Source organism: Haplochromis burtoni, unplaced genomic scaffold (assembly GCF_018398535.1).
Source record: "Haplochromis burtoni strain Fernald_Lab_line unplaced genomic scaffold, NCSU_Asbu1 Contig_172, whole genome shotgun sequence".
NCBI classification, from domain to species: domain Eukaryota; kingdom Metazoa; phylum Chordata; class Actinopteri; order Cichliformes; family Cichlidae; genus Haplochromis; species Haplochromis burtoni.
The window spans coordinates 445,156-459,343 of NW_024582533.1; the positions used below are offsets into that span (position 1 = coordinate 445,156).

The following is a 14,188-nucleotide window of genomic DNA, read 5'->3' on the forward strand; positions in this document are numbered from 1 at the left end:
AATACTGCCTTGTATAAGCAGATTAAACAGTCGCGGTCTTGGTGATTCATCAGATATTGTCTGAAATCAATCTCGCTCGCATACTCAAAGTGAAATACTGAGCCAGATTTAGACTATTTTATTTGGTCTTTGATAGAAATTTCTTTGTAAATAAACATTTGTTATATTATACTAACAGGCATATAGAGGAACAGCAGTCATACAGCACACTAGAATAAAGAGATTTTTTAAACATAGACAGGATGGCATGTGGAGCACAGCAGTGTTGAAACACTTAAGAACAGAAGCTTTTAGGTACTCTAGCACAGAAGCCCATGTTTTAAATGGCTACTTTAGAATTTTGCCACAAAGTATCTCCTATAACAAGCATTTAGACATTAAAAAAACCCCAAACAAAACAGAGCAAATGAATTCCTCAGAGAAATTATGTTTGCCATCTACTCTCATTTTCTTTTTGGTCCATTTGAACAATCATCTCATTTTTGCATAAAAGCCATCTTTTCATGCACTATATAAGGTTACAGATTGAAGCCTTTCTTTTCTCCCACCACCTCTTCCCCTTTTTTCTCTCAATCATTCTCACTTTGCAGCGCTTCAACCCTCTATCTTTCTCACAAGGGGAAAACCAGGAAGCCTGAGAATGTGGAGTACTTCCAGCCTCCCATCAGGTTGCCTCTCTCCAGTCTGAGGTAGGCCTTGTCGCCCTTCTCCATAATCACCAGGCCGGCATTGGTGGCAGCTTCTCTGGTCACGTCCTGGTCCCCGGCGAATGCCGAAATCATTGGCCAGCCGTTCACCATCAGGCTAACCTAAGAGATGGGAACCAGCGAGATTAAGAGAGTGATCCATTGGAACCACAGCTATGAGTCTCAGAGTTGAGTGGGCGTACCTGAATAGTTTGTCTATTGTAGGCCTTCACCACATGGAAGTTGAAGCTGTACACCCCCCTCCTTGGTGCCAGGAACACACTACTTTCTTGGTCAAAATGAGTGCCCACGTTAACCAAAATCTGAACAGACAGCAGGAAAAAGACGGGGGATGATAAAGTCACGACATGGGTCATTCTTTTCGTCTGTTCAGATTGCTTACTTCCAAACTACTGAGACCTATTTTCATACATCCCTCCCTCCCTCTAAAATGTCCATGGACATGCAGCTTGTGCAGCATAATCCAACCATGTTTTCATTATGTGTCTTCACTACAAGTTCAAAAGTTTAGCAATCAGCTCATTATCACACCCAATGGGAGAAGACACCTGACTACAAAATGATAGCACAGAGCCTTTTGTGTGTTTGCCCATTCTGTACTGTAAAAAATAAACCTGTCACAATTTGCCACAGTATGCTACAAACGGGCATAATAAACATAGATATCTGATAACTCACATTATCAAAGTAGATGATCATGGTGCGGTTGCTCATGTCTGTCGGCTCGTGGTTGGTCTGGCGGCTGGCAGAGAAGGCCACCCGACCCGAGCCAGAGCGCACCGACATGCCCAGGGCGTTTCCGGCGGGCTCGGACGAAGGCGTGGAGTCACACACTACCAAACATTTCCCCTCAAGGATGATGGGCTCTGTGTCATTCTGGCCCCTGGATCCCAAAGGTCCCCACAACAGGAGCATGCCCAGGAGGAGCAGGATGTCAGGGTGGACTGACCCGAGGTGCATGACTGAACCTGAGATTTTATTTTTTTTTAAGTCAAATATTTCTAATTTCTAAGGACAATAGTCACTCTGGGCAATCTGCAAAATAAATAAACATGCTACGGCTAAAGAAACACTCTATATCAGAACAGAAAGAGAAAGAAAACCTGTTTGTTTTTTTAATTTAGTCTATGTTTTCCAGGCAGTTTTGACTCAGATCGGTTTGCTGGTCATATCTGTCAGTCTTTTCTTTCGAGTTTCCCCCTTTTTGACCCCCACACAAATCCCCAAATCTCTTCAGTGTCCTTTGTGCTGTGTCAACAGGGTCCAGAATGACACTCAGAAAAAAATCTCTTTATATTTTCAAGTTGATGTCGTCAGCAAAAAATAAGCAGAGATGTAGCTGAGGAGGGGAAGAGAGGGAGAGACAGAGAAAAGATAAGGGGCGGCACGGTGAGTGAAGATCCAAGTCCGGGCTTAACGGATGAAGACGAGGACGGAAAAGGTGTGGAAGAGAGGGAAAAAAAAGATGAGGTAAGACTTTGGAGAGGTGACAAGGGGGAGGATGTAGGACCCAGAAGGGAATCAGAGAGAGAGAGATGGGGAACAACTCCACTGAGTGACCATCTGTCTGCCACACACGCTCGCTGTTTCTCCCACTTGTGCCTCTTGTTGCGCACACTCACACACGCTGCAGCCGCACGTACACACATTCATCTTCTCTGCAGGTTCGAAAGACTTTCTGTTGGTTCAGCTCACTGAAATGAGTAAAATACAAAGCCCCCCCTCCCCCCCCCACGCCTCCAATGCCATTTCAAAGTGTAGCATTTTTGAAACAACATCCATTTATCTGTGCAAAATCAGCAACAGGGTGAAAACATTTCCTTCTAAGCTTCAACAAAGTTATTCAGAGACAAATGCATCATGCTTCCTCATTCAAGGAATTACACAATTCATTGTGTTATTCATCAACAGTGACTAAACATGATCTGACTACAAAATTATGAGATTATGAGAATAATAAAAGTAATAAACAGAGGATCACCTGTTCCCATGCAAAGGATCGTGTATTCCATATCTGAAGGACTGAAATATCCTTGTTGTCCCGCTCCTCTGTCACATTAATTCACAGCATGGCTGATCACAACCAAGATAGAGACTGCTCTGATCTCTCTGTCTATCTCCCTGTTCTTTCCCTTCTCTCTCTCTCTCTCCCTCCTTTCCATCTGCTTCGTTCTCACCCTTTATGCTGCATCCGCCCACTCACGTTTACAGTAATATAAAAGATAAACAAGTGTGAGCAGCTTCAAAGAGCAAAGTTAGCAAGTGAGTGGCAGTTTTCTCCCCTTCCCCCCCTGTAATTCCCAAACAAAACATTGATCTCCTCACAAGAATCAAAAGATCCTTCGCCATCTTCAAGACAGCGAGATTTATTTCCAGGTCTTTATGCATGTGGTAAATAGAGCTGGATTCCTCGATCCGCAGCACCGTTTGATCCATAAAGATGCTGCTTTTGTGCTTTTCTTTGATCATGCACTTAATGTCTAGACACTCCTAGATACAGACAGGAAATCCCAAAACAGAGGTAGAGCTTCAGAGATGTTTAAGAAAGGCTGGAGTGAGAAAAAAGTTCAAGTTTATCTTATTAATATCAGCCAAACAAATTTCAGCTTTTCTATAACTACATTACTTTATAAACAAAGGCCATCCTTATTTCTAATTGCTGTGGAATCAAGGTGCTGAACGATGTAACTAAAGTAACTAATTACTTTTAGAATATTGTAACTCAGTTACTAACTCAGTTACTTTTTTGAAGTAACTAGTAACTATAACAATTACTTTTTCAAAGTAACTTGCCCAACACTGGAAATGAACATAATTAGTCCCCTTTAAAATGAGCCTTTCCATCTAGTGTTTAGGGAAGTATCAAATTCCCTTTGGGTGTCTTCTGGAAATGTTTTCACATGTCAGCTGATCGCAGCTTTAGAAGACACAGTTTTGTCTCTTTGGTGAGGAAGAGCTAAAGCTCTGTTTTAGAGCAGGAAGCAGAGAAGCAGCAGCTCATGGCAAAGACTCCAACAGAGGTTTGCGTAAGTTACACAGACGGGGAAAAAACAACAGCACTTTATTTTGGAATGGCCAAAACAGCACAGAGTTCATCATCATCATCCTCCTAGCTGTCCTTTTCATCACATCAGACTTTAACAATAGTGATCCGACTGTTGAGCTCAGCTTTGTAGAGTCCAAAGCCCAGGCACACCGGCTGAGTAAAGGTGGTGGAGAAAGTGTGGAGGTGGATCAGGTTGTTAGACGGTCCCACCTCTGAGTAGGTGATGGTGCCTGAGCTGTAGTCCACGGCTACAGCAACGCGGTTCCCAGTCATTTGGTATGTGAGGCGGGTCTTCCTGCGGTTGTGCCAGGCGGCTAGCTTTTTATCGTGCTGCTGTGTCAAGCTCCATGAAACCTACAAGGGGTTTAATCAAGGAAGATGTTTTCATTTCAGCTGAAACGTTACTATCAAACAATTACTGATGTGGGGGAAATTGATCTGGCGATAATTTTATATTTGATTTAAAATTTTAAGTTGAGCAAAAATCACTGCAGCGTTCCAAGGAAGTATTGGCTATATCTTAAATTGCATGTGGTTGACAAGGAAGGTATCACTGTAAATGTTCTCATCCTTCTGCAAAATGTGCTTCGATCATTGACGGTTAAATCAGGGCAGTGATTTTAGTAAAAAACATAAACATAAAATTAAACGTACACAAAAGAATAGACTAGGAAAGAATGGAACTGGAATACAATTGTTGAACTGCTTTAGTGCACCAGAGGAAAATAGAAAGAAGGTTCACTTTTTTTTCAAGGCCAAATTTACTGTTTCACTCTGACTGAATGAATGATGAGATGTTCGAAGGAAAAAATCTTTTTCACTGATGCCAAACAGACTGAGAGATGTCAGGGACAGGCATCAAACAGAGGCTCCTGCTCATTCTATTAGTTAGCAAAGAAAACACAAAATCTAACACTGGAACGAGTGTGATTAACCACTCTGGCTCTGCGGCACACTTGTACCTTGTTGTTCCCAAATGCATTGCCTTCTTTGCCCTTCCGTCCAATACTTCGGTAGCAGATGCCCACATCCCAGAATCCCTCGGCTTCCAGCTCCCAGTAGTGAGTCCCAGAGGAGAAGGTCTGGACGGTGAGGACCTGCGGCCAGTGGTCGAAACGTTCGGGATGAGCAGCGCAAGGCAGGCGGTTTTTAACTCGTGTAACTGAGCGCAGGTCATCTGAGATGCTCAACAGAGGATGAGCTGTGTTTGTGTCCAGACTCAAGGGACTGGTTACTGCAAGGAGAGAGATAAATCTTAGTTACTTTCCTCGTAGTACTTAAACTTGTTTGCCTATTTCTATGGAGCAAAACAGAACTTTTAAAATGCAAAACAGAGATTTATAAATATATGCTTTTGAGCCACACCTACATCCTCAATTGCTGTCACCTTCATTTTGTCCCCACTGCGTTACATCTGAATAAATATATTTAAACTTAAACGCTACAAACATGATGTTTCCAACTTCATAACCCAAAGAAGAAAATTCGGGTCATTAAACTTGTGCTTTTTAACATAAACATCATCTGCTATTTATTCAACACATTCATAGATGGTTCATCATGGTTTTAACTCCATTGATGATGCTTTCTTTATTTAGCTCAAGGCAAACATATTTAGAGTTGAACTGACTCTGATTTGCTATTCTGGACTCAAAACTGAGTTTCTCTTCTCGGGATTAGAGGTCAGCGTTAGACTCAGAGTTTGTTAAACAGATTGCTGGTGTATTCAGCTTCATGTCTCTACCTTTGTATTTGTCTGTGCTCCTCTGTTCCCCGCCTTTGTTGATCACTATGTTTGTCTTCCTGTTTTTAGTGCCAGCTTAGATTTTGTGTCCTTATTTGGGATTTTGATGTCTGCTGCTTTTGAATTTGCGTAGACTCTTGTAAGTTACCAGCAGCATCTTATTAAAGCTTTTGTTTTGTTTGCTCAAGCTGTCAGTCTCTGAGTGTCGGCAAGTGTGTCCTCCAGTGAACCATAGAAACCAACTGAGAAATATTTGCTAATGACATCTACGTGTTAATGAAAACCCACAAACACATTCTTTAGGTTTTATCAAACATGAACTCCAAACAATGTCAAGAAAAATCAGGTCGTTGACTACAGAGGTGTTACATAGTTACATCATAGTTATCTATCTATCTATCTATCTATCTATCTATCTATCTATCTATCTATCTATCTATCTATCTATCTATCTATCTATCTATCTATCTATCTATCTATCTATCTATCTATCTATCTATCTATCTATCTATCTATCTATCTATCTATCTATCTATATATCTATCTATCTATCTATCTATCTATCTATCTATCTATCTATCTATCTATCTATCTATCTATCTATCTGACCTTTCACTTCTAAATTGAATATGTAAATGACTGCACTCTGGAGCCTCACCTTAAGACCAACTGAGCATTATTTAAATGCCATGTAATTTATGATTGTTAGGATGCCTGGGTCGTCGACCCAGGGTTTTTGAGTTTTTGATATTATTTATACTTCCTAGTTTTTGGTTTCTTTGAGTTCTGTCTTATGGCTTATGTCTCTGTCTTCTTTAGTTGCTCTGTCTCCCCTATCACCTGCATCCCCTTGTCTAGTTCGCGTCTATGTGTATCCTAAGTTCCTATATCCCCGTGTTCAGTCAGTGTTTGTGTCTGCCCTGTTCCCACGTCTCTGTTCCCTTTGTAGTGCCTGCATATGAGTCTGTGTCTTTGTTCAGTCTGTGTTATGTGTTTCCTGTTTTACTTTGAAAGTCCATGTCTGATGTTAATGTGTCTGGTTTTGCTTCCTCTTGTCTCGTTAGGCCTGATTTGCCCCAGCTGTGTTTCCCTCCTGTTACCCATTCCCTGATTGCTCCCTCTGTGTATTTAAGCCCTGTGTTTCTCTGTGTCTGTGTCGCGATCTACCGTTTATTTTGCTGTGTGTTTTGTCAATCTGCCGGTGTTAGTTTATTTTTGACCTTTTTTCCCCAGTTATGTTATGTTTGAGTTCAGCATTAAAGCTGTTTTGGTTTAAGTTCTGTCTCCGGAGTCTGCACCTTGGGTCCTATTCCTGCCTGCACACAGCCTCACCTAACAATGATGTCTGCTTACAGCAGGATGATGTACCATGTCACTCAGAACTCAGATCATCTCAAACTGGTTTCTTGAACATTACACTGGCCATTCAAATGGCCTCTACAGTCACCAGATCTCAGTCTAACAGAGCACCTCTGACATGTGGGTTAAGTTCTGAGGTTCAACAAGAAAGCTAACAAGCTTCATTCCCCAAAATGTCTAGCCATTCCTTTAAAATCATTAGCGGGGCAGGTAAGTGTCACGCATTCATTCCACTCACAGAGTTCCCTCTTGAGGTCACTGAGACAGCGGAGGGTAGCAGTGATGAACTCGCGGTACTTGCGCTCGATGTCCTCCAGAATGTGCTTCCTGTCTGCGCTGATGGGATCAGGGATGTAAAGTGGACTGTTCAGCTCAGCTAATAACCTACAAATCAAAAGCACAAATGAAATAACGCCTTTATTCTTTTGTGTTTTTCATTGTTTCTCTGTTTCTCTTTTCTCTCGAGCTTCCACTGTAATAACACTCCCTAGCATGACAACCCAAACACACGTCAACATAACACAGCTCAGGATGAGTCCTAATTCAGTCTGACTGGTTTGTTCTGGACTTACTTTGTGTCATCTGACTGAAAGGCCTGCGAAAAGAAAAGTCAAGGACAGCTCAGTAAAATGCACCAACAGAATGAAAAGCAGCTGTCTGTGTGAATGTGAATGTGCTCAGGTAGATTTTTTTTCTATAAATTCCTACATTTCTACATTTTTGCATTTTCAAATCGCCCTAATATGTAACCATGCCAAATGTGTGATCTGCTGTAAAGCTTCACTCTCTGGCCACTGTGTATATGTGTAGGGTATTGCAGCATATTCCAGTCAGGACTACAGTGGTGGATTTCCTTGGCTAAAAATGATATTCTGCAGTCGCACAACAGTTAATCTCCCAATCAGAGATTGGACTGGATCGTTACTGGAAACTGGTGCATCCTGTCTTAAGCTATAATTTAGTTTCGTTTGCATGACCTAGTTCTGGAAAAACTTAATGCTACACTCACCCAGATGAGCAGGAAAGGGTCTGTCTCTGACAGCAGTAAGGCCAGATAGTGCTGGATTCTTAGGGTGTGGTGCATGTGGTCCCTCACTTTGGAGCAGTCTTCATGCACACGATCCATGACCTGCTGCCTCTCCTTCTTGGTGATGTCTCTCAGTGCCACCACCAGCTTGTTGACCTGGACCTGCAGGTCTGAGCCCAGCTGCTCCACCTGGGCATCGTCCTGCCTCAGAGAATCCTGGAACCAATGAGGACAGAATACTGGATTGCTGGCAGATCAGTGATTGAGACACAATCAAACCACATGACTTGTGATTTTGGTACGAACAGCTTTATGAGTCATTAGATTTCCTTTGCACAGATAAATATGTGTACTCACTACCATGGTGGAATCGATGTTCTCACGCTCTTTGAGGATTCGCTCTCCATCTTTCAGTTTTTCCTCTGCTTTTATAAGCAGTGTCTGAAGGATGACCTGCAAAAATCACCCAGTAGGTATTACAGCAACCACACGTTAACATAAAAACATACATTAATTGATTATCCATCCAGCACACCTTCAGATCATCCTCCACGTGCCTCAGTGCTTTCACTTTGTGCTGAGCGTGGCCTCCTTCCAGCAGACAGTCGCCACACACGTACACTCTCTCATCAGCACAGTAGTAGCGGAACAGCTCTGTGTGCGCCGGGCACCTTCGCTGGGACAGATCACCCAGCGGATCCACCAAAAGGTGGGTGCTAAACACCGGTCTCTCAAGATGAGGCCGGAGATGTTCGGCACACAGCGACACTTCACACCTCAGGCAGGTCTTAACTGCCAATGGCGGTTGTCCTTTCTCTGCCTCGGGAGGGCAGCAGTCGCACAGCACTTCGCCGTGCTCCTCCTGACACTGGGGACAGGTGAAGCGACCTTTTCCTTCACCCTGGCTGCTCCAGGCCTCCCGGACACAGGCAGGACAGAAGCTGTGACCACAGGGCAGGGGCTGGGATTGGCTGAAGGTGTCTCGGCACACAGAGCAGGTCAGCTCTTCATCCATGGAGGCCATCGTGACAAGGATACTATAAACACTGGTTTCATACAACAGGACGAAAACAAATAAGCACATTGATTAAGTGGCAAACACACAAAACGTACAAATATCAACAACTGTACAGACTAACATTTTTGTGTGATGTATAAGAAAGACTAACACAAGACAGAACCACACACAGGCAGCGCTGGAATGGTGACAAGCTGGGAATGCTTGTTTCACTCCAACTGTGCACTCAGACCAGTAATCCTGTCTACTGGGCTTTTGCCTACTGTGCTCTATGAATAGATACTTCACAAAGTAAGCGGTTTTACTGAGAAAACATGCTGAAAGTGTACAAAAATATCAGAAAGGCCTCATCCACTTTTGTCAGGGAATATATCAGCACAACTAAAAGTGCTAGAAATGACATAGAATACCAAAAAAACCCTTCTTCTTCTTCTTCTTCTTCTTCTTCTTCTTCTTCTTTCTTCTTTTCTTCTTCTTCTTTTTTTTTTTTTTTTTACAATAATATATACTATCAGATATTTAAAACATTATCAAATGAAACAAAGCAATTATCTAATAAACCCAGGTGTAATATATAGTGGTTCCTTTGCTTTAAAATAGTAGCAAAGGTGTTGTAACACTGACTGTAGACGAGCATTAACTGCACTTAGACTGAAGCTGTTGCAGTGGAGGGATCAGGAGATCATCTGACACAGATGGCTGGCTCAGTTTCCTTTACATGTGCTCTTCTTTTCTGTATTTCCCCCAAAACTTTAATGCTTTAACTAACAACTATGTATCATTAGAAATTACTAAAAAAGCCACAGAAGTGTCATTCCTTACCCGTTAGCTTCTTAGTGTTTGCAGACTAAAGCCATCTGTGAGTGCGTGAGTTGTGTGCGATCAGACTGCCGATTGGAGGCTAATCCCAACAGATTCACTGCACTCAGAGAGGTCAGCTGATCCTGAGATGGGAGGAAGGGCAAAAGTGGGGGGAGTGGGGCAGGGAAATTGATTAGGTAACTCTGAAGACACAAGGTTTAGGGTTAGAGTTTACATCATGTCCCTGCACAATTTAAAACATGTCAGCGTTACATAAAGCGTTTCCTCTCTAGCTGTCCTACACCATGTGTGTCCCACATGTCCAACGCTTTCCATACGTTTGTTTTTGTCATTCAGAAACATGACTGCAGCTTTCAGCAAGCTTAGCTTTACCCGACTTTGTTGGGCCAGTGAACTTATAACAGAGGTTTGTTTTTTTTGTTGAAACACGCATGCATACTACTGTATTTTCCCATCACAAAAACTATCAACGTGAACCATTCAGTCAGTGATACTGGGGACAAAACAAACAATATATGCAGCAAGCTCAGAAGGGCGAGGTATTTACCTCTATATTTAATTTTTCTTTTTGTCTTAAGGAATACAAATATATGTGCGTTATTTGCTCTTAAACACAGGTCTTCAGCTCTACACAAAGTAATTTTGTTTTATTTCTGCCAACATTTCCATGCACAGACATGAGAAAGAAGACCTTGGGGTTTTTTCTTCTTTTCTTCCCCAAGCCTTTTTTACAATTAAAAACACGACCTTCAGAATATTCAGTATAGAAATGGATTGGGTTGGATTTCGGCACAAAGATGCGGTGCACAAGGTTGTACACAGAAAAGCAAATAGTCAAAGAACTTTTGTCAAGGGAACATTTTTGCAATTTTTCTCCTGGCATCTCTGATGAAAAATCTAAAAATTTGGAGGAAGCATCCTGTATTGAGGTCTTACTGTAATTTTCATGCTTTAATAGACACCTCTAAGAAATGTGAACTTACCAGAGCTGATGACATCCATTTTTTTCATTATAATAAAGGTTCAAAATTTCAAAGACCTGCCACATCCATTCAAGAAACACCAATTAGCTCCTGAAATATTCAAATGTTATTGTTTTTTTAATGACAATGTAACTTCATAGAATTAGGCATGAAGCTAAGAGTTAATAAATAACAAAAAAAACCTCTTTTGTTATTTATTAACTGACTTAACAGTATGAGTAATTTGAATGTACAATATCCTGGACTCTTCAATCAGTAATGTTTCCTAAAGTCATAGGATGCTTTGGGTCTTAAAACCATCAGACGGGTGATAATGCTCGTGCCCATGTGGTGCTACCATAACTGCGACTATTCTCTGGACCCATGGTTTAAACAAATTCTGGCCTCAGTGATATCCAGCATGTAGTAGGTTCTGAGCAGCAGAGGCCTTAAACCTCCTCTAATAAGTCTGAGTTCTCTGCTGGTTGCCGGGATGGATAGTGTGTCTCTCAGGCTGCAAACACTTTTCCTTCACTGTTTTGTGGTTTGAAACTGGCTGTAGGTGTGAATGTGAGCCTGAATGGTTGTCTATCTATTGGGTTAGCCTTGTGATAGACTGGTGGCCCATTGGGGCCTTTTCATCCACTGCCAGGTAGGATAATTTTTAGCGCCCTGGAAAAGTGGTTAGGATGGATGGATGGATGGATGGATGGATGGATGGATGGATGGATGGATGGATCATAAAGGGGTCTTTATTCACTAGACTCTTAAGAGTAAAATGGTGCATCCAAAACTCACTTTTTTAACGTAAGTCTCAATGACAAGGCAAGAGGATCAGAATGAGGTTGTTAGAGTAGTCAAGCATAATCCCTGAACCATAGTAGCACTCACTGTCTCTTTACCTTTATTTGAGTAAGGACATGTAGGTATTTACAAGGTCCAGTCAGACCACCATTGTCCCATTTTCCTTCTTTTTGGAGAGTGGTATGAATGTAAAGGTGTCAGGACGGTGCTCAATTGGGCCCCTAACAACAATAAAAACAAATATCTTCCCCTTAACACTGAGTACTGCGCTCACTTTACAATCTAAAGTATAATGCAATCTAGATAACAGGAAGTGATGTGAGCAACACAAGGCAATGTGAAGCAAATGAAATTTGATGTTTCTATTTTTCAACTTTGTATCATTCAAGACACTGGAACAGTGAATGCCTGCAGTTGTTGAACTAGAGAAATGAAATATTTGCAGCATGTGCAGCACTGTCATTGTTATAAAATGTAAGCCGTACAGGTGTGGACTTTTGCTACCAGAGGTTGCAACAAAGCAGAGAACTGTCATTAACGAGCTTCATTAGAACAGATAGAATAGAATAATCATTTAATTGTCCCACAGGGGGGAATTTGGTTGTACAGACAATTACAGACAAGAAGAAATTATATATCATAATATATCACACTGACTAATAATCTAATCCTCCTCGTGTGTGTTTTTAATACCAACATGATATCTAGCTGTAGACAAGTGGAGGAAAGAAAATGCAGCAGATATTCACTTTGCCCTTCCGTTGTGACCACTAACAGCTACCGTGTATGGTCTTTTGTTGAGTTTGATTTCCAGAATTTATTCCTGCTCCACAGCTAAACATGCATACAATAACACATAACATAATTCCCAATATGCATTTTGTATTTAAGTTTTTATTAAATGCTTTGTATGTTTCCATTGAAAAAGATAAACCACGGATGCACAGGTGAGTAATTCAATGAAAGAAATGGACCCTCTTTATAAGTTTGTACAACAGATCCTCAGCTTGTGTTTTGTCACTTAAACCTAAATCATATCACAGCTGTACTTACTGGACTTTTATGGATATTTCTCTTACTATTTAGTTAATTTCTTGGTGTAATAGTAGGATTTTGACTCTGCAGGTAACTCAATTATGTTTTGGGGGGATTTTTTTGGATTTTCTCAGGCGTCACACTCTACAATACGTGAGATGCACTGCCTGAAAGCTTCATGGCCTGCCATGCCTGCTTGTGTCTAATAAAAAAAGAAGACATAGCAGTTCTGATCTTTCCCATAAAACTGCTCCTGTCAGATGTCATTCAGGTCAGGACCACAACTGTCTTAATCATAAGCAGAATTTTTAATAGCGCACACTGATCTGACCTCCAGTTTGGTTTTCGCGCTACTGATTTCTGCAGAGAAGTATTTCTGGTATCCTGGTATCCACCCTCATCTCATTTTCCATTTGGATACTTTCACTGGTCTACGTGACTCTGGATCATGTCTTCTTGACCAAACCAGATTCTAGTTGTCACCATCCTCTGTTATCTGCCTTGCAGGCTTATTTGTAGCCAGATAGAAAGTCTTTGACAGAAGTGAAGCCATAGGGGGTCATAGGTTTGGTGGTGGCAGCAGACACAATTCTGTTCTTTGCCTACCATTTCACAATCTTCTACTACTCTCACAAAGGGGACATGCCTCAGAATCAATAGGCTATGTGAATGATTCCTCTGGTGGTCTGACCTGCACTCCACTCAATCTAGTGAGCAGTGCTTGGTTTCCTCCACACACGAGGCTGGTGTAACTAAGGTCCTTCTACCCCAGTTGCTCAGATTGGCCAGGCAGCCAGCTCTATGAAGAGTCTTGGTGGTTCCCAACTTCTTCCATTTACAGATGATAGAGGCCACAGTGCTCACTGGGACCTCCTGCTGCAGATCTACCCTTCCCCAAATCTTTGCCTCAATACAATCCTGTCTTGAAGATCCACAGACAATTCTTTGGATGTCATGGTTCAGATTGAGCTCTGACGTGCACTGTCAACTGTAGGACCTTATATAGATGTGTCCAATCAACTGAGTTTACCACAGGTAGACTAAACTGACAGATGATCAGTGGAAACAGGATGTACCTGAACTCAATTTTGAGTGTTTGTTTGTTTCTGTTTTGTTTTGTTTTTGTTTTAAATACATTTGCAAGAATGTCAAGCCAGTTACTTTCACTTTCTTACTACGGAGTATTGTGTGTAGAGTTTTGAGTTGGATTTTCTTGCAATCCTTTAAAATATGCGTACTGACCACTTTGGTAGTTAATGTCTTCCTTCTCTCACCCCAACCGGTCGCAGCAGGTGGCCGCCCCTCCCTGAGCCTGGTTCTGCCGGAGGTTTCTTCCTGTTAAAAGGGAGTTTTTCCTTCCCACTGTCGCCAAAGTGCTTGCTCATAGGGGGTCATATGATTGTTGGGTTTTTCTCTGTATCTATGAAGCGCCTTGAGGTGATTTTTGTTGTGATTTGGCGCTATATAAATAAAATTGAATTGAATTGAATTGTTATGATTAAAAAGATATTGTAAACTGTTCAGTATCTAATTACGTAGCACTGGTATTCTTTTTTTAACATGTCTTTGAGAGACACCTAGTGGCTTTATTGCTGTAGCACACAAACCACCGCACCTGTCTGCTTATAGGGAGACATTCTTATGAGTTAAGATAAGACAATAAT

At 41.6% G+C, this 14,188-nt stretch overlaps 2 protein-coding genes across 4 annotated transcripts; both read right to left on the reverse strand.

Annotated features, from left to right (window-relative positions):
* Positions 1 to 90: 90 nt before the first annotated feature.
* cbln12 (cerebellin 12) lies at positions 91 to 2,963 on the reverse strand. Of its 3 annotated transcripts, none has more exons than XM_014337228.2 (4): positions 2,689 to 2,963; positions 1,386 to 2,046; positions 890 to 1,009; positions 91 to 809 (listed from the first exon to the last, which is right to left on the reverse strand). In XM_014337228.2, the coding sequence occupies exons 2-4, from the start codon at positions 1,665 to 1,667 to the stop codon at positions 612 to 614; spliced, it is 600 nt and encodes a 199-aa protein (XP_014192714.1). In that variant the 5' UTR covers positions 1,668 to 2,046; positions 2,689 to 2,963; the 3' UTR covers positions 91 to 611. The 3 variants fall into 3 exon arrangements, with proteins under 3 accessions (XP_014192714.1, XP_014192715.1, XP_042081423.1); XM_014337229.2 differs by having other exon boundaries at positions 1,386 to 2,119; XM_042225489.1 differs by lacking the exon at positions 2,689 to 2,963 and having other exon boundaries at positions 1,386 to 2,428.
* Positions 2,964 to 3,482: 519 nt separating this feature from the next.
* trim110 (tripartite motif containing 110) lies at positions 3,483 to 9,806 on the reverse strand. The gene is made up of 8 exons (XM_005933662.3): positions 9,724 to 9,806; positions 8,419 to 8,929; positions 8,241 to 8,336; positions 7,866 to 8,099; positions 7,429 to 7,451; positions 7,095 to 7,240; positions 4,716 to 4,987; positions 3,483 to 4,107 (listed from the first exon to the last, which is right to left on the reverse strand). Exons 2-8 carry the CDS (start codon positions 8,905 to 8,907, stop codon positions 3,838 to 3,840), a joined length of 1,530 nt encoding a protein of 509 aa, XP_005933724.1. The 5' UTR covers positions 8,908 to 8,929; positions 9,724 to 9,806; the 3' UTR covers positions 3,483 to 3,837.
* Between the last annotated feature and the right edge of the window lie 4,382 nt (positions 9,807 to 14,188).